The sequence below is a fragment of the Mauremys reevesii genome, linkage group 4, assembly GCF_016161935.1.
Source record: "Mauremys reevesii isolate NIE-2019 linkage group 4, ASM1616193v1, whole genome shotgun sequence".
NCBI lineage: Eukaryota > Metazoa > Chordata > Testudines > Geoemydidae > Mauremys > Mauremys reevesii.
Genome location: NC_052626.1, coordinates 127,341,266 through 127,359,941, shown reverse-complemented (window position 1 = coordinate 127,359,941; position 18,676 = coordinate 127,341,266). Strand labels below are relative to the sequence as shown.

The 18,676-nt window shown below is 45.1% G+C and overlaps 1 protein-coding gene across 5 annotated transcripts in view; it reads left to right on the top strand.

Moving 5' to 3' along the window:
- Positions 1 to 18,676, top strand: part of BRPF3 (bromodomain and PHD finger containing 3) — a 45,599-nt gene that overhangs the window by 22,439 nt on the left and 4,484 nt on the right. For 2 of the 5 annotated variants that reach the window (XR_005598064.1, XM_039537448.1), the window contains exons 8-11: positions 1,364 to 1,867; positions 5,200 to 5,296; positions 13,160 to 13,257; positions 17,255 to 17,352. Coding sequence is in view for 4 of the 5 variants with exons in the window: in XM_039537448.1 (XP_039393382.1) it covers positions 1,364 to 1,867; positions 5,200 to 5,296; positions 13,160 to 13,257; positions 17,255 to 17,352 (797 nt within the window). In the remaining variant the exon portion in view is untranslated. The remainder of the gene's footprint in view (positions 1 to 1,363; positions 1,868 to 5,199; positions 5,297 to 13,159; positions 13,258 to 17,254; positions 17,353 to 18,676) is intronic. The other 3 variants (XM_039537452.1, XM_039537451.1, XM_039537450.1) reach the window with 3 other exon arrangements.

Below are 18,676 nucleotides of genomic sequence, written 5' to 3'. Positions count from 1 at the left end.
ACATGTAACGAATTTTGAAAACAATCTGGAGCAGGCTGTCCAAGGGATGTAGGGCATCAGAAACCTTCCTGATACTTCTTGGCACTTTATCGATTGGTATAGGCCATAGATTTCTGCTGCCAGGATTGTATTGTTTGAGAGATTGGAATTGGGAATGGGGTTACAAGCCTTTCAGGAAAGGCTAGAAGAGTATGAGAGGAGAGGTTGGAGGAGGATGTCACAGGTTGGGTTTCGCTGCACCTCTGCCCCCTCCTGTGGTTTGCTCAAGGTCTCAGATCTCCAGCCATCATTTCTGTATAGGTGGGGACCCCCATCCCTCTCTCCGGGCTGGGGATTTAGGCTTGCAATCCCCCTGTTATTCTCTGTGGCTAGCCCAGCAGGTCTGACCGTAGTTCAGCACCTATGGTTCGTGCTCTCCCGGGGACTCTGACAGCATTACCATTGACTAGCTCGCTTTCACAAAGTGTAGTACGTTTATTTTAAGACAAAAGCAATAGAGAGAAAACGGATCATAAAACAATACAGTCTGCACTCACGCAACGCTTACCAGGTGTAGCCCATCTTCCAGACAGAGCCCTGGGAGGTTCCCAAAGTCCTCCAGACCTTTCCAGCGGGGCTTTACCCTCTTGATTACAGTTTCATGTCAGTTTGAGGTTCAAAATGAGGTGCTGTGGCTCAGTTCAGGCTTCTTCTTTATACCAAAATCCCCCCCCCCCTTTTTTTTTTTTTTTGTCTGCTGGCCTCTCGAACCTGGCCTGAACCAGTCTATGCAATTCCTCCCAGGGGTGGTACTTCTCTGGAGTTACTTGTCACTGGATTTGCAGTAATTACCTCCCTCTGTTTGTAGTCCCTGGAGGAAGCTTGATAACCCTCCCCCCATGGAGCTTAAATACAATCCCTCGCTCACAAAAATGCATATAACATTTATAGAGGCACAAGTTTATGAATAATCCCTGTGCCTACGGTGTCTGGCATATCTCTAAATAATAGTCTTTAGAAGTTTCTACGCTTCCAAAGTCTCACATCTGTCACTTCCCTGCTTTGCTGAGTCTTACTATCTGAGGTTGTTCTTTCATACGTTGGAAATAAAATACCCAGATAGTGGCCGTAGAGATATGAGGCATGCAACCAACATGGCAGCTGGATCTAATGTGGAAGAAGATGGACTTGCTCTCCATCTGGGGGCACTCTAGTTCTGACCTGTATCTTTATCGGGGTGCCTTCCGTAAGGGAGAATGACGGGCGTCTGTTATCATTTGAGCCCCTGGCTTTCCTGCCGCCATAGGAAAGGGGTAGAGTTGCTATCAGTATTTTTGGGATTAACACTTCCTAAAATGTTCAAGCAGGTTCTTTCTTTCTTTAGCAGATGACACCAAGCCCCCACACCCACCCACCCTGGAGCCCACGGGACCTGCACCCTCCCTGTCTGAGCTGGACTCTCTGCAGGACCCTCCAACGCTCAAACCCATCAGTGAAAGCAAGTCCTTGAACAGATTGCAGAAGCGGCTGAAATCGGAGGGCGAGCTCTTTGATAAGAAGGCACTGCAGAGGGAGAGCCACGCTTTCCAGCGCTTGCTCAGTGACAATGGGCTGAACGGACTGGCCCTTCAGGCCATGGATGCTCCTGCCAGCCCCCCGTTCAGTGGCGTGGGCAGGCGTACGTCTGTCCTTTTTAAAAAAGCTAAGAATGGGGTGAAGCTGCAGAGGGGTCTGGACTGCCCCCTGGAGAACGGAGAGGACCACACCCAGAGCGGACAGCTTTCCCCCTCCAGTGCGGAGGGCGAACGACAAGCCCGGAAACGGCTGCGGAGTGGGAGCTGCAGCGCGAGTGATGGCGAGAAATCCCCCAGGCAGTCAGGAGAGACAGGTGACTCCTCTGGGCTTTTCTTCCTCGGGTGTCTGGAGCTAGTCTGGGCAGGGCTGCCTGGTCACCACTCTCTTGGCCAGCTGGCACAGCTGCCTTTGTAAAGATGGTCTCCAAACTCCCATAGGGTCAGCTGCTTCCTTTAGTCATTGCAAAGGGGTTGTTGAACTGGTTGGTGATTAGTGGGCATCGTAGGACTCCGGTGCTAAATAAATAGGGGCAAACTATGGTTAGGTAGGAATCTACCCAGAGGAATTGCACTCCGGCAGCCAGCCAAGAAGTGGTGGTGGGAGAGTGGCTTGCAAACATGCGAGCTTCCCCTTTACTCAACAAAGGCTGCATCTCTTCTTCCACCTCCCAATGAGCCTGGCATTAATATCTCAGCAGGTGATTTATTTATTTTTGAATGTAGTGCTTCTTAGAAGTGTTGGGTTGAGTAAAGGCCCCAGTCGTGGCTTAGAAATGCATGCTTTCCTGCACTGCCCTCTGCCTTAAAAGTTGAACATGGACGGACCCCCTCTAGGAGTGAGAGTTCCCTACCACAGTGATGACTTGTTTAGGCCCTGGCATCTCTCCGAGGCCCTGACTGGGGGAGCATGATGGACTGGGCCGCCATAGAGGTTTAGGGGCCTCTGCTCTCCGCAGCTTGGCATCTGGCGTTGGATGAGACATTACTGTATTAAACTTCATTTTAATTAAATTTACAGATGGTCCAAACTCACAAAAACTGGCGAGAAGAGAAAAATACAAAGATCCCTTTTAGAGGTTCAAAATGTGGGTAGGAAATGCTAAACGAGATCAAATTTAAGACCCTGCCAAGTGTGGGGGAGCACCTGAGTGAAAACAATTCAAGGCAAAAATAATGACTGACAGGGGAAACCTGGAAAGAGATCAGATAGCAAATAAAGTCAATGTGATTTTGGGCTGCATATTCAGAAGCATCACAGGGCTGGGAGATAAGAGTAACCTCTGTTTGTAAGACTTTAGTGAGCTCGCACCTGGACTATTGCAATCATTCAAGGACATCTCACAGCCAGAAAGATGTTAACAAATTGGAGAGAGTTTAGAGAAAAGTCATCAGAATGGTGGAATCGACTTATCAGAAAAGATTAAAAGAAATGAGTTAAGTACAGTTTGTCTAAGCAGTGACTCCTAGTTGGGGGACACACAAGAACCATCTACAGATACTTGAAGGACAGAGAAGAATGATTTAAAGCTGTCCAAGATGGGCTTAGATTTAGCTAAGAGTAAGAGGATGAAATTAAGAAAGAAGAAAAAGTTAGGTAGGATATCAGGAAGTTCACTGCTGAACCGGTGTTTACTTCTTTTTCCTATGAGCTGAAATGTTGCTTTTTTGATCCAGTCCCTTCCCCAACTTCAAAACTGGCTGATTTATCTTAATGTTAGGAGTGTAAATAGTATATAGGGTTTGCACTACCGCTGACGCGTATAGGACCTGTGTTACTAGAACCAGGTGACTCCCAGAAATATGTTTCTTGTGGCTCCTTGTTCCATATTTACTGGTTCAGAGATTGTAGTGACATTGACACAGGCATACGGATGATCATCTCTGAAGTGTCACATTTATTCCTGTTAGAATTCTAACAGCCTGGTTTGAAACTTGTGTGACCTGGTACCTAGAGCCAGATTCACTCCACGTGAAGTCTTATGGAGTTGTATCTGCTAACACCAGTTCTGAATTTTGCTTCTGGTGTCCATGGAATGCATCTCGTATGATGGTGCTCAGCCTCTGAGGTGACCTGTAAGCCCTCACTGGCCATTCACTGTAGATGTGTCCCTGCCTGTTCTTTGGAGTTTGTGTCTCCTTATGGCTCCTTGTGTAAGCTGAAAGATGATCCTGCACTTGTATTTATTTATCAGAGAACACCACATCCTTGCAATGTGGGTTATGTTTTGTTGAGTTGGTAAATTCTGCAGTTGTATAGAATGAAAAACCGGCCAGCTTAGGGAGTGTTTCCAACTTTGGATATTAGAGTTCAGAGGAATAAGTTTAAATATTCCGTTTCATTGTTAAAGTGACATTTGAAATGGCCTGAGAGAAAGAAGATAGAGGGAGATTTGGTCTACCCGTGGACCGCTGCTTCCTTACACTTCCTTACTCTCTTAGCTTATTCAAGTGAACTATGCATTGGAAATCCAGAAATCCAAGGTAGAAGGTTTTATCTAAGGTGACATTTTCTAGATCTCAGATTTGGTTTTCTAGCAAAAAATAAATAAATACAATTATCCCTGTGGTTGTTAGTTGTACCCAGGATGTGTTACCATTAGTGTTCCAGCAGATATGACACCAGACTGGGAGTCAGGATTCTGGAGTTCAGTTCCCAGCTCTGCCACTGACTTTCTGTGTGAATTTGAGCAAACTACTTTGCCTCTCTGTGCCTCAGTTTCCCCATCCTTAAAATGGGGGTAATAATGCTCAATCACCTTTGTAAAGCACCTTGAAACTGATGGGCAAGGTGTTGATCTGAGCTTGAAAATCCTGGGTGCATTGACTAATGGGCACATCTGACACAGCTTGACGCTAGAACTGGGCTCCTGCCTCGTTTTCTTTTCAGACAGCCTCAGAAGAAGCAGATGATTTGTTTGCTTTGTCTCTCCTCTGACTCTGCTTTGCGAGTTGTACCCCATATTGGTCTGCCATAGGGGGCTCCTTTTGTATAAAATGTGGGGGGACTGCCGCCTCTGTTCCCGTGGAGTTCCAAGGGAACAGAGGCGGCGAGAGGCCTGTTTTCACATTTAGCCCTGCGTAGACGTAGCAGTCAATCAGTGCTCCCAGGATTTGCATGTGTCATTCTTCAGCCTGTGCAGTGGACAGTAAATAAAGCGCTTCATTTATCCAGAACAGGTGTTTGGTTGTCCAGACAAGAGGCCTCGCCTCCAGTAATCCCAGTGAGTTACAGTCCAGCAGGTGCTGGGGAGAGGGAAGGTGAGCGAGAAGTGCCCTCTCATCAACAGTTAGAAACTGATCGGAGAAATGCACCAGTGATTGCGGTGACCACCACCCCTTGTTTGAAGCTAAACCATTGTTCCAAATAGTTAGGGAAAAAAGCTATTTTACTAGATCCCTGCTGGCTGCTGCTGGGTCTGGGGAACTGAGTTTAGCATTCACTTTGCTGTTAAATAAGATCTTTTCTTAAAAGTGCAGAATAGTCTGGCTATTGGTATGATACCCTCCTTCTGAGATGCAGGGTCCAGAGCATTAGGGTGACAGTTCCTGAGCAGGTTGTGATGCCTCTGGGTCTCCCCCTTCAAGCATCCTTGGGTCGTGGAGAGGCAAACCAGGCTTTTAGGCTGATTCTTTTCTGTCTTCTCAGCAGGAGTGACCAACGGCTTTGGGAAACATACGGAAAGCGGGTCTGACTCGGAGTGCAGCTCCGGCCTTGGCAGTGGGCTGGCATTTGAAGCCTGCAGGTAAGTCCCCTTCGCTGAGCCCTTCCCCAGAATACGTACTGTCTACACACGAACACGAAGCTGGGATGTAAATCTACCCCACACTAGCTTGCCGTACACCAAATGTCTGCATGGACCCCACTGCTGCGCACTAAAAGTTCCATAGGGTGCTTTGATCTATCCTGCTTAGAAATGGAACTGGATCAAAGTGCTCTAGGGACTGACTGCACCGAGTGTGAAGCAGTAGGGTCTACACGGACACTTAGTGCATGGTAGATTTGTACCCCAGCTTTTTGCGAACTAAGTGTTAGTGTAGGTAAGTCCTATATGTTCTCACTGGGTTTCCTTGCCCTTCTTTCTTAGGCAACTTCACCATGTAAAATCCTGTTCAAATTGTTTCTTAACTTCTGTATTAATGTTGGGGCTGAGAGCCAAAAGCCTCTTGCATTTGCACCCTCTACACTCCGGATATAGTTCTCAAGCCAGTTCATAGATCCCAAGACAGCATTTGATGTTTTAGATGTACTGGTGTATAGCGGACTCATGTTACGTGATATGCATGTACATGCTGTAGCAGCTTTTACACAGGTATATCCATTACCAGAGAGACAAAGTTGGGGAAACATAGGTCCTACCTGGTCAGCCCAACCCTCTTGAGGTGAAGATGAGCCCCCATCACTTACCAGCACTGCTGCTTTCATTCTCCAGCGGTGCTTAAAAGATGTTCTCTTTTCCATTCTGGGCACCTCAGGCAGGTCTGACTCGTCTGTAAACTGATCACCCGACCTCCCTTTTTGGCTGAAAACAGTTGACATAGACACAAGTATATATGATATGATTGATATTACTGTTCTGTTTTGGGGGTCTGACCATAGATTCTGTCTATCACACTGCCCTGCTCACAATCTGAGCACCTCACAGTCGTTGATAGATTTTTCCCTCACAACACCCTTGTGAGGTCGGAAGGTAGTGTTCCCATTTTACAGGTGGGGAACTGAGACAGGCTAGATAAGTGTCTTGCCCCACACAACTGGTTTGTATCAGAGCAAAGAACTGAACCCAGGTCTTGTGAGTCCCAGACCAGAGCCATAATCACTTTTTCAGGTTGGTGACGTCCTCCTTTGAAGTGAAAAGTTTTCAGGTAGCAGTGATAATGGTGATTATCCAGAGAATGCTTGACCTTGAATGGGGAGGAGTGTGAGTGGCAAAGCGAGATTTCCTTTGTTTTAGATTGTAATAAAATTTTCTATATCCTCAACATCTCACAACCCCCAATTGCTTTGTGTGCCATCTTTGGGATCATGACCCACCAGCTGAGAAACACTGCACTAGGCCATCCTTCCTTCCTAAGAAAATACTCATTTAGCCATGCAAGGCCCTGATCCTGCAGTGTTATTTGGTCTCTGAGGGCATAAGACTCTCCCCATAAACATGCCTTTTCAGAACTGGGGCTACAATTTAAAACTCATCACTATGGTTTTCCCTTAACAAACTATTCCACTGAGGCATTGAGTCACAAGAACATTTTTAGGATGCAAACTTTGCTCTCGGAGCTACATAGAGTGTTCCAAAATGTTAGCTGTCAACAGATGTCTATAATTTTGTGGTTGTAGCTAAGATTTGATTTGTGTTTCCGTTATGAACCTGTTTTCAGAGGCATACAGCTTGTCAACAGAAATTAGTTCTGGACTGAAATTAACATAACACATTTTAACCCAAGAGCAAACTCAGTCTGGATTTACACATTTCTTTTTTAATAAAAATTTTTTTGAAAAGCAAATTCACATGAATTTCTTAGATGCTCTTGTAACTCACAAACAGTATTGGTTTTTAAAGCCCAGTTTTGCAGAAAGATAGTCCACAGAACTCACTAATCTTTTGAATTTCTTCAACAAATATTTCGGAAGGTCTGAGATAGCAGGCTGTGAAACAGTCTACAGCATGTGAGCAGAAGGTATCCCTTCCCCCCCTCCACCTCGCCCCACCCCACCACTTATAGGGCCGGATTGTGCCCTATCCTCACACGACTGCACTGGAAGGAACACAAAGACACTTCCCTGCACACATACCATGTGTGGCAAGTAAGGGCTGGCCACAATTTCAGGGAGCTTAGGGATTGCTTCTGACTTCCACCCCTGCAGGAGCAAAAGGACAGAGAGGGTAGAGGCTTAGCAAAGTAATGGGTCCATCCCCGAAGAAGGAGATATACTACACCTATTAAGGGGGTGTAGTGAGTTACCTCCCTCAGCAGATCACAGAATTGTATCATAGGACTGAAAGAGACCTCAAGAGGTCTTCTAGTCCAGTCCCCTGCACCCATGGCAGGACTAAGTATTATCTAGACCATCCCTGACAAGTGTTTGTCTAAACTGCTCTTAAAAAGCTCCAATGACTGAGATTCCACAATCTCCCGAGGCAATTTATTCCAGTGCTTAATCACCTTTACAGTTAGGACATTTTTCCCAATGTCCAACTTAAACTTCCCTTGCTGCTATTTAAGCCCATTGCTTCTTGTCCTATCCTCAGAAGTTAATAAGGAAAATTTATCTTCCTCCTCCTTGTAAAAACCTTTTATATACTTGAAAACTGTTATGTCCCCTCTCACTCTTCTTTTCTTCTGACTAAACAAACCTAATTTTTCAATCTTCCTTCATAGGTCATGTTTTCTAGACCTTTATTCATTTTTGTTTCTGTTCTCTGGACTTTCTCTAATTTGTCCACATCTTTCCTGAAATGTGTGCCCAGAACCGGACACAATACTCCAGTTGAGGCCTAATCAGTGTGGAGTAGAGCAGAAGAATTACTTCTTGTGTCTTGTATCAGAGGGGTAGCCGTGTTAGTCTGGTTCTGTAGAAGCAGCAAAGAATCCTGTGGCACCTTATAGACTAACAGATGTTTTGCAGCATGAGCTTTCGTGGGTGAATACCCACTTCTTCGGATGCAAGCAGTGGAAATTTCCAGGGGCAGGTGTGTATATATAAGCCAGCAAGAAGCAGGCTAGAGATAACGTGGTTAGATCAATCAGGGAGGATGGGGCCCTGTTCCAGCAGCTGAGGTGTGAAAACCAAGGGAGGAGAAACTGGTTCTGTAATTGGCAAGCCATTCACAGTCTTTGTTTAGTCCTAAACTGATGGTGTTAAATTTGCAAATGAATTGGAGCTCAGCAGTTTCTCTCTGGAGTCTGGTCCTAAAGTTTTTTTGCTGGAGGATGGCCACCTTAAAATCTGCTATTGTGTGGCCAGGGAGGTTGAAGTGTTCTCCTACAGGTTCTTGTGTCTTGCTTACAACACTCCTGCTAATACATCCTAGAATGATGTTTGCTTTTTTTGCAAGTGTTACACTGTTGACTCATATTTAGCTTGTGATCCACTGTGATCCCAGATCCCTTTCCACAGTACTCCTTCCTAGGCAGTCATTTCTCATTTTGTATGTGTGCAACTGATTGTTCTTTCTTAAGTGGACAATTTTGCATTTGTCCTTAATGAATTTCATCCTATTTAATTCAGATAATTTCTATAGTTTGTCCAGATCATTTTGAATTTTAATCCTATCCTCCAAAGCACTTGCAACTCCTCCCAGCTTGGTATCATCTGCAAACTTTAGACGTGTACTCTCTATACCATTATCTAAATAATTGATGAAGATATTGAACAGAACCAGATCCAGAACTGATCCCTGCGGGACCCCACTTGATATGCCCTTCTACTGTCTGGGAACGGTTTTCCAATCAGTTATGCACCCACCTTATAGGAGCTCCATCTAGGTTGTATTCCCCTAGTTTGTTTATGAGGTGGTCATGCGAGACAGTATCAAAAGCCTTACTATAAAGTCAAGATCTACCGCTTCTACTGCTTCCCCCCATTCCACAAGGCTTGTTACCCTGTCAAAGAAAGCTGTTAGGTTAATTTGACACAATTCGTTCTCGACAAATCCATGCTATTACTTACCACCTTATTATCTTCTGAGTGTTTGCAAATTCATTGCTTAATTATTTGCTCCATTATTTTTCTGGATACTGAAGTTAAGCTGACTGGTCTGTAATTCCCCGGGTTGTCCTTGTTTCCGTTTTTATAGATTGGCACTGTATTTGCCATTTTCCATTCCTCTGGAATCTCTCCTGTCTTCCATGACTTTTCGAAGATAATCACTAATGGCTCAGATATCTCCTCAGTCAGCTCCTTGAGTATTGTAGGACGTATTTCATCAGGCCCTGGTCACTTGAAGACATCTAACTTGTCTAAGTAATTTTTAATTTGTTCTTTCCCTATTTTAGCCTCTGATCCTACCTCACTTTCACTGTGTTAGATGTCCAATCGCGACTAAACTTTTTTGGAGAAAACTGAAACAAAAAAGTCATTCAGCACTTCTGCCATTTCTGCATTTTCTGTTATTGTTCCCCCTCCCCACCCCGCACTGAGTAACAGGCCTACCTTGTCTTTGGTCTTCCTCTTGCTTCTAGTGTATTTGTAGAATGTTTTCTTGTTACCCTTTATGTCTCTAGCTTGTTTTATCTTGTTTTGTGCCTTGGCTTTTCTAATTTTGTCCCTACATACTTATGTTATTTGTTTATATTTAGCCTTTGTAATTTGACCTAGTTTTTATAGGATTATTTTTTGAGTTTCAGATCATTAAAGAGTAAGTCAGGGTGGTCTCTTGCCATACTTCCTATCTTTCCAATGCAGTGGGATAGTTTGCTCTTGTGCCATTACTAATATCTCTTTGAAAAACTGCTGACTCTCCTGAACTGTTTCTCCTCTTAGACTAGCTTACCATGGGATCTTACCTACCAACTCCCTGAGTTTGCTAAAGTCGGCCTTCTTGAAATCCATTATCTTTATTGGGCTGTTTTCCCTCCTAGCATTCCTTAGAATTATGAATTCTCTCATTTCATGATCACTTTCACCCAAGCTGTCTTCCACTTTCAGATTCTCAACCAGTTCCTCCCTATTTGTCAAAATCAAATCTAGAACAGCCTCTTCCCCTAGTAGCTTTCTCCACCTTTGGAAACAAAAAATTGTCTCCAATACATTCCAAGAACTTGTTGGATAATCTGTGCCCTGCTGTGTTATTTTCCCAACAGATGTCTGGGTAGTTGCAGTCCCCCATCACCACCAAGTCCTGTGTTTTGGATGATTTTGTTAGTTGTGTAAAAAAGCCTCATCCACCTCTTCTTCCTGGGTAGGTGGTCTGCAGTAGACCCCTACGATGACATCACCCTTGTTTTTTACCCCTTTTATCCTTACCCAGAGACTTTCCACAAGTCTGTCTCCTATTTCCATCTCAATCTCAGTCCAAGTGTATAAGATAACATATCCCCTTTTTCCCTGCCTGTCCTTCCTGAGCAAGCTGTACCCTTCTATCCCAATAGTCCAGTCATTTGTATTATCCTACCAAGTCTCTGTGATGCCAATTATGTCATAGTTGTGTTTATTCACTAGCATTTCTAATTCTTCCTGTCATTTCCCCATACTTCTAGTTCTTCCTGCTTATTCCCCATGCTTCTCAGATGTTGATAGGGTTGCCAGGTGTCCGGTTTTTGACCAGAACGCTTGGTCAAAAAGGGACCCCACTAGCTCCAGTAAGCATCACTGACTGGGCTGTTAAAAGTCCGGTTGGCAGTGTAGCGATGCTAAGGCAGGCCCCCTGCCTGCCATGGCTCCGCACGGCTCCTGGAAGCAGCGGCATGTCTCTCCTCCAACTCCTAGGCACAGGAGCAGCCAGGGGGCTCCGTGCGCTGCTCCCGTCCCAAGTGCCAGCTCCACAACTCTGATTGGCTGGGAACTGCGGCCAGTGGGAGCTGTTGGGGTGGCACCTGCGGACAGGGCAGTGCGCAGAGCCACCTGGCTACCCCTCTACATAGGAGCCAGAGGGGGTACATGCCGCTGCTTCTGGGAGCAGCCTGAGGTAAGCACTGCCTGGAGCCTGCACCCCTGACACACACATGCACACCCCCATGCGCCCCAACCCCCTGCTCCAGCCCTGATCCCTCTCCTGGCTTCCAAACCCCTCGGTCCCCTCGGTCCCTGGAGCACCCTCCTGCACCCCAAACCCCCCAGCCCCACCCCAGAACTGCATCCCCAGCTGGAGCTCTCACACTCCTGCACCCTGCCCCAGCCTGGATTCCCCTCTCGCACCCTGAACCCCTCATTTCTGACCCTACCCCAGAACCCGCACCCCCAGCTCAGAGCCCATACCCCCTCTCCCAACACTCTGCCTCAACCCAGAGCCCCCTCCCATACTCTGAACCCCTTAACTCCACCCCTAAGCCCAGACCCCCCTCCTGCACCCTAAACCCCTCATTCCTGCCTTCCCTCACATCTTGCCCCTCCCCCCAGCTAGAGCCCTCACCACACCCCCCCCCCCAACTCCCAGCCAGCCCGGTGAAAATAAGTGAGGGAGGGAGGGGGGATGGGAGTGAGCAGGGGGCAGGGCCTCAAAGGGGAGGCAGAGTAGGGGGCGGGGCAAGGGTGTTTAGTTTTGTGCGAGTAGAAAGTTGGCAACCCCAGATGTTGAGGCTCTCTGAGGCATAGTGCCTCCAAGTGCTCTCCATGAGCGGTGCACCTTTTCATCACCCTTTGTAGTGGGAGTCCTGCAAATAATACGATCTAATCAGTTTTGCCACTCTTAGTTAGGTTGAGTAGACTCTTGTTCCATATGTCGTCCTGATGAAGCCAGTGGGACATCGACACCAATAGAACTACTCACAGAGTAAGGTGCTACTTAGTATCAGAGGGGTACCCGTGTTAGTCTGTATCCACAAACCAAGGAGGAGTCTGGTGGCACATTAAAGACTAACAGATTTATTTGGGCATACGTTTGGAGTGAAAATTGCATGGAGTGAAAATTACAGATATAGGCATAAATATATTGGCACATGAAGAGAAGGGAGTTACTTTACTACTTAGTGTGAGCAAGAGTGGGAGAACTGGGCTCATCATTAGTTCTAATACTGATTAGGTAGATATTTCTGTATTCACTGGAAGTTCCTTAAAGGAGTAAGAATGGTCCAGTGGTCTAAGGACCAGGACCAGTAGCCCGGAATTCACTTCACCTTGCCTGTTTCCGTACCTATAAAATGGGGAAAATGATACTTGGCTCACAAGGGAATTGTAAAGATTAGTTAATGTTTTGTAATACACTCTGAAGATGAAAAGTGCTATGTAAATGCTTATTATAATTACAAGCAATTCCCATCTCAAAAATGACATTAGAGTTGTGGGATGCACACAAAAACAAGGAGTTGAAAACTAGCCTGATGCCTTGTGGAAAACATATACAATTATTCTATGTAGGGTCAGTTCTCTTTAGTGTTTTAAAATAATTGAAAAATAAATAGGAAATAAACTAGGAAATTACTATAATGTTACAAATGAAAATTTTCAGCTAGGGAACAAGAGTTACTAAATTCTTCAGCTGTAGGGATGCTGTTTTCATAAATGTTCTCGGTAATAAAGAACAAGGAAAAAGAGATCCTGAAAATATGATACTGAAGCCCTATTTATCCGTTCGTATCTGTTTCAAAGATGTTGGCTACTCTTTTATCCTCCAATGTCTCAACACAAACCAGGTAAACTTGTTGAGTTTAAGTGTTATAGATTTGACTCTTAGTGTACACTTCTTTGATGGGTTTCTCCCTCAAGTTCAGCAGGTCTCCTTAACTGCACCCACAAAAATATATCAAAGCAGATATACTGGCAAATTTTACTAGAGCATTTAATGAGGCCTGCTGAAAGCAGACCTCTAGTGTTCTTTTCATATCGAGATTGCATCAGTCCAATCATTTCCCAGCATTTTCCAAACAGCTGGGGAATCCTGTAACTCAGCTGTGTTTTGTAGTGAAATCTTGCTTTCCCTAACACGCTACTTTTTGTTCCTTTTTAACAGCGGTTTGACTCCTCCCAAACGTAGTCGAGGGAAGCCAGCCCTTTCTCGGGTCCCCTTCTTGGACGGTGTGAATGGAGACTCTGATTTCAGCAGCTCAGGTGAGAATAATGTCTATAGAAGAAGCTCTCTGGGGCAGACACTGTCTTTTTTTCTTTATGTTTGTACAGTGCCTGGCACTCCGGGTCCTGGTTTGTGACTGGGACTCTGAGGTGCTACCACCGTACAAATAATAACTAATACGAATAAAAGGAGCGCCGTCTCTGAAGCTGAGTTCATAGCTGTTCACTGTCCTATAGCTATCACTACTTTCCTTGTGAGTGTGTGCCATAGATCAGTGTCATTAAGCCACACTCTTCTAATATTACCCAAGGCAATTCTCTGGTTTTCTAGCACACCAGTGATCAGATTCTGATCTCAGGTACTGAGGCCAGTCAATGGAGTTATTGCAGATTTACACGGGTGCAGCTGAGATCAGAATCTTAACTCTCTACTATACATCTATCCCCTTCTTTATAGCCACTGTACTCGTCTCCTATCTCAATGGAAACTGTTATTGTCAAGGACATCGTACACTCAGCAAATGGCTGCTGAGATAAGCTTTACATAGCCGGCCCACTTCTGGGGAAGTTTGAATCTTTGGGAGAGCTCTGTGTGTTTTAACCTCACATTGGGATAGCAAAAGAAAAAATACATCATATATTTCCCAACCTCACCCTCACTTAGGTCATCCTGTGTATGTATTTCTCTGATTCATTCTGACTTCTGATGCAGTCTGTAGTCTGCATTCTACAGTAAAGTGACCATTCACCTCGGGCAGAGACTCTCTCACCCTGGGAAATTCACATTAATTAAAACTCCTTCTCAGAGGCCAGCAGCTAGCAGATTAGTCATGTGTCCCCCACATGGAACTTTTGCAGCCCTTCTGGCTATGATAAAAATGGTAGCTAATCTTATTCCATCCACCTGAGCTAGACATTCCCTGCAGGGATTAAGCAGCCAGATACGTGACAGCAGAATAGTCTGTGTGTTTGTACTCCATTGAAAAAAATCCCGCTGTCTGAACAGTGGTGCGGATTCATCCCTAGTGTAACTTCGCTGATTTCAGTAGAGATTCACTAGGGGTGGATTTGACCCATTATAATTTTGTTCTGGGGCTTACTGGGCCAAATTAATCTCTGATGATTTCATTTTATGGGAGTTGCACCCATTTAATCTAGAACTGAATCTGATCAGTGTTTCTATATTAAAGATTCAGGCATGTGGTTGGGGTTGCAATTTAGGCTATTAGAAGGGAGTTGTGGTGACCCTATCCCATGAATTAAGAGGTTCTGATCTTGCAAGCCTGACTATATATATTACTATAGCTTTAATACGGCTGGGCTTTTGCCATGGGACCCATCGATTACGAGATCTTCCATGGGTGTTTTGTGGGGGCTGTTTTGTTTTAACGTTCACAACTGTTGATATTTTAGAGGTTTATGTGGCTTAGGTGGTAAAATAGCTGAATAAACCTCACTGTGAGGTGCATAGTAAAACTTGCATGATTGGCTGACAGAGGCTAGAAGCCCAGCCACAACACCGTGACAACACAAAGAAGTAGAATATAAAACAACATCTTAAATGGAGGAGACTGTGTCTAGTTGGTAGAGCTGGTAACTGGTACATAGAACCCCTGGATTCTCCTCCTAGCTCTGCCACTGAATTGCTGTGCACTTTAGGGCAAGTCACTTCACCTCTCTGTGCCTGAGTTTCTGCAGTTTTATAATGGGGTTAATATTTCTGTAATGAAATCATCAGTGCAGGATTATCATTCCTGTGTCTTGTGCCTCCAGTATTAGTGCCGTGAGAAACTCCCCAGCTCTTAAGACTTTTGACCCTCTGAAGCACCTCTGCTGTTGTTTGACAACTCTGGACCATTGAGAATCCAACCTCAAGTATCTCAAATAATTTTGGCTGGTTCCTTTCAACAGCGGGAAGCAAGAGCTCCCCTAAACCCTGCATTGCATATAAAAACACAACTAAGGACTTAACTTGATGATTCCCTGTTCTGTTCATTCCCTCTGGGGCACCTGGCACTGGCCACTGTCAGAAGACAGGACACTGGGCTAGATGGACCTTTGGTCTGACCCGGTATGGCCATTCTTATGTTCTCATCTATACAACCATTTATTTTACGGCAAGCTGGGGTGTGAATTTACCCCGCACTAGACTGCTGTGGACTAATTGTCCGCATGGACCCTGCTGATGTGCATTAACAGTTATTTGGTGTGCTTTGGTCTAGTCCTGTTTCAAAGATGACTAGATCAAAGAGCATTAATTAAACATTTATGTGCGTCAGCAGGGTGAGCACAGACAGTTGGTCTGTGGCAGGCTAGTGCGGGGTAGATTCGTGCCCAACTTGCTGCAAACCAATTGATCATGAAGACAAGCCTAAGATTCCTCTTTCTTTTCCTTTCAAAAAATTTAAAAGGGTCAAACCGCATCCTTCCCCCAAGCACTTCTTGTTATGAATGGAATTCTCCCCTGCACTAAAGTTACACTTAAACTCTACTTTGAAGGTTGAAGTGGTGTGAAATGCTTTGAGCCTGCTCTTTGCACAAGAGTCAATGTCACCCGTTATTTGTTCTGGTGTTTACAAAAGTATCTTCTGCTTTGGTGACTCTTCTGTTCAGAACTATTCCACCTGTCATCAAGCTACATGTACCACTGTTATCACCCTGTGACTCTTCTTAAAAAATTCAGTGACAAAATCTTAGTCCTGCGTAGAAATCACATAGGGCCTGATTTTCCGAGGTGCTGAGCCCCCCACAACTGCAGTTGAAGTCAGCTACAGGTCTTAGCACTACCTTTTGATTAACAGGTTTCTTAGATGTGTGTGTTTCTAAATCACCGTATTGCGTTGTTAATAAAACTTTTAACAGAAGCACCACTGTTGAAAACGTATTGGGAAATGAGATCAGGAGGCAAAGCACTTACCACCTTCTCAGCTGTTCTTTGCTCACCTTTCTCTGGTGCTGTGAGAGCTGTACTGGGGACCCTGCTGAGCCAAGTCAGAGTGTTTCAGAATTTGGAGGAGCTGGAGCACAGATTTACTATTAGGGAAGTAATGATTTATAAAATAGTGTTGGTCTGGGTCCAAGCAGGGCTGCACTAGCTGCAATGGCATCCCTGAGGCAAAGCCATGTGCATTTTGCATCAGAAGAGAGCAAGGTTGGCATGGGACTACTGAGACCCACCTCGTGTCAAGTTGGAGATGGTTGGGGAAATTCCAGGCAGTGGGACCATCTTTTTGTTCTGTGTTTGTACAGCCCCTAGCACAGTGGGGTCCTGGTCCATGACTTGGGCTCCTAGCACTACGGTAATACAAATAATAATAATAATATAATAATAGTAATCTCCACACAACTGACCTTATAGTCACAGGTGGACAGATCCCAGGCTCCAACTTCCAAGACCTGAGTCATGAAGCCAGATTGTCCAGCACAGTAATTAAAATAGATTAGCCTGAGAGGGGGGGCTCTCATTGCACCATCCCAAGAGGAGGGGGAACTGTGTGGGATTGCTACTTACCCAAGGCATGGAGAGGTGGTGGAGACTCCCCTCCTGCTTACTTTACCCCCTGCTCTGCATGAGGATGTGAAGCAGCTCTGTTTCTGGTGTTGCACAACAACATAGAGCCTTGGAGCAGGGACATGGAGTGGCAGCAGAAGGCAAAAACAAGTGACGTTTCACTTTGCATCAGCCCTCCATCAGGAAAATGGTGCTGATTATAAAATGATGTAGACGCACACGTACTAGTGGTGACATGTATCTATTTGTGGGGTAAACGGTGGGGCGGATGTAGGTTTATTTTGAACACAGTGAAATTTCAGCTGTGCACTTACCACATAGCAAGTAGGTTTAAAAAAGCAAGCCAGAAATTCTGCTCATGTATTTTAGCCACAACAGCAGTCTCATCTGCGTTAGCTGGTTGCTTTGGAGAACGAGTAGGCTGCTGTGTCTGAGTTCGTAGACAGAGATGTTTCTTCTGTTCCCATCTTCTCTATACTAATGGTTTCAGGCACTTCTAAGCCATGTTTCTTTGTGACCCCTTAGGGAGAAACCTCCTGATGCCCTTTGAGAGCCATGCTGAACTGGAACCTTTGGAGCTGGTGTGGGCAAAGTGTCGAGGCTATCCTTCCTACCCTGCCTTGGTAAGTACGCCTGTCACACAGGATCCTCCTTTGCTGCTGCAGCAATTTTAGCAACGCAGAGTCCAGTGCTGGGGGTGCAGCATAGCCCGTTAGAAAAGAGAAACTTCCTCCAGTGCGTAATGCCTGGTTCTTTCCTTCGCACTGTCAACTGCCATTTTGCTCATTGTTTCAGACCATTGGGAAAATGTTGCAAAATATAAATCTGTTGGTGCCAAGCAATGAGCGCTTTCTTCTCCTATCTTGTTCACTGTCCTGGCGTATTGCGAGAGCTATCTATGCTATTGGTCACATGAAACATTCATGTGCAATTACACACTTTGCTTGCAGTTACTGCAGTCACACATGTTTATTCCTAACTGGCCCTTTGCATGTGCAGATACCCAGTGGATGTGTACAATTACAATAATTGCATGTGCAAATATGCTGTTGTGTGCACATTTTTGCACCAAGCCTTAGGCACCTGGCCTTTTGAACAACAGTCCCTTAGTATCTTTCGAGATTGGTGCACAGGCTGTTGCTAAGAAATCCCTAGACTGGCATCCCAGGTTTAAAGAAAACGTGCTAGAGTTCATGGTCTAAGACAACGAACACAGCTAGTGCTAAAAAGCGTAGTTAGCGCTGTGTTTTACAAGCATTATTTAAATAGCCAATAAAGAGAGAATTCTGACATGAGTTTGAACAGGAGCCAGATAAGCAGTAAGTGTGATTCTACTCTTCCCAGTTTCTGCTGCATATAACAAAGACCTCTCTCAAGAAGCTGATCTTTTTGTTCCCCTTGTCTGTGTAAAAATCCCAGTGTGGCTATCACTAGTGCATCTGCATTGTTGGGAGTGCTAGGATAGACAAAAAACTGATGGTCGCTGGTTACCCTTTGACCCCTTGGACGGAAAATTGTAGGAAATGAAAGCTATTGTAGACAAAGGGGTGGAAAGTACAAAGGCGCCATCTACACTGGTGTAACAGTAGAGTTTTCACACCATGCTAGAGCTTAACCAGGGTTTATACTTGATTGTGGCCAAGCAGAATTCCATCACTGTTTGGCCAGTCACTGTAGACAGGACCAAACTATGCTAGAATGGCGTTCATAATCCATGTTCCTAGCCCAGGTAGGAGCCCAAGGTAGAGAACAATTGTTCTGTGCTGCCCCATATTGGCCAACTAAAACATTTTAAATCCTCGTTTGGCCACAAGCAGAGTTTAGACTGTGTCAAAGCTTGGTTTTTAAACAGTTATATCCGTATAGACAGAGTCTTATGTCATGGTTGAAACTGGACACAATCTGCTGTGCTGTTGAAGAGTGTTGTCAAATTCATCCAGCTGGCCA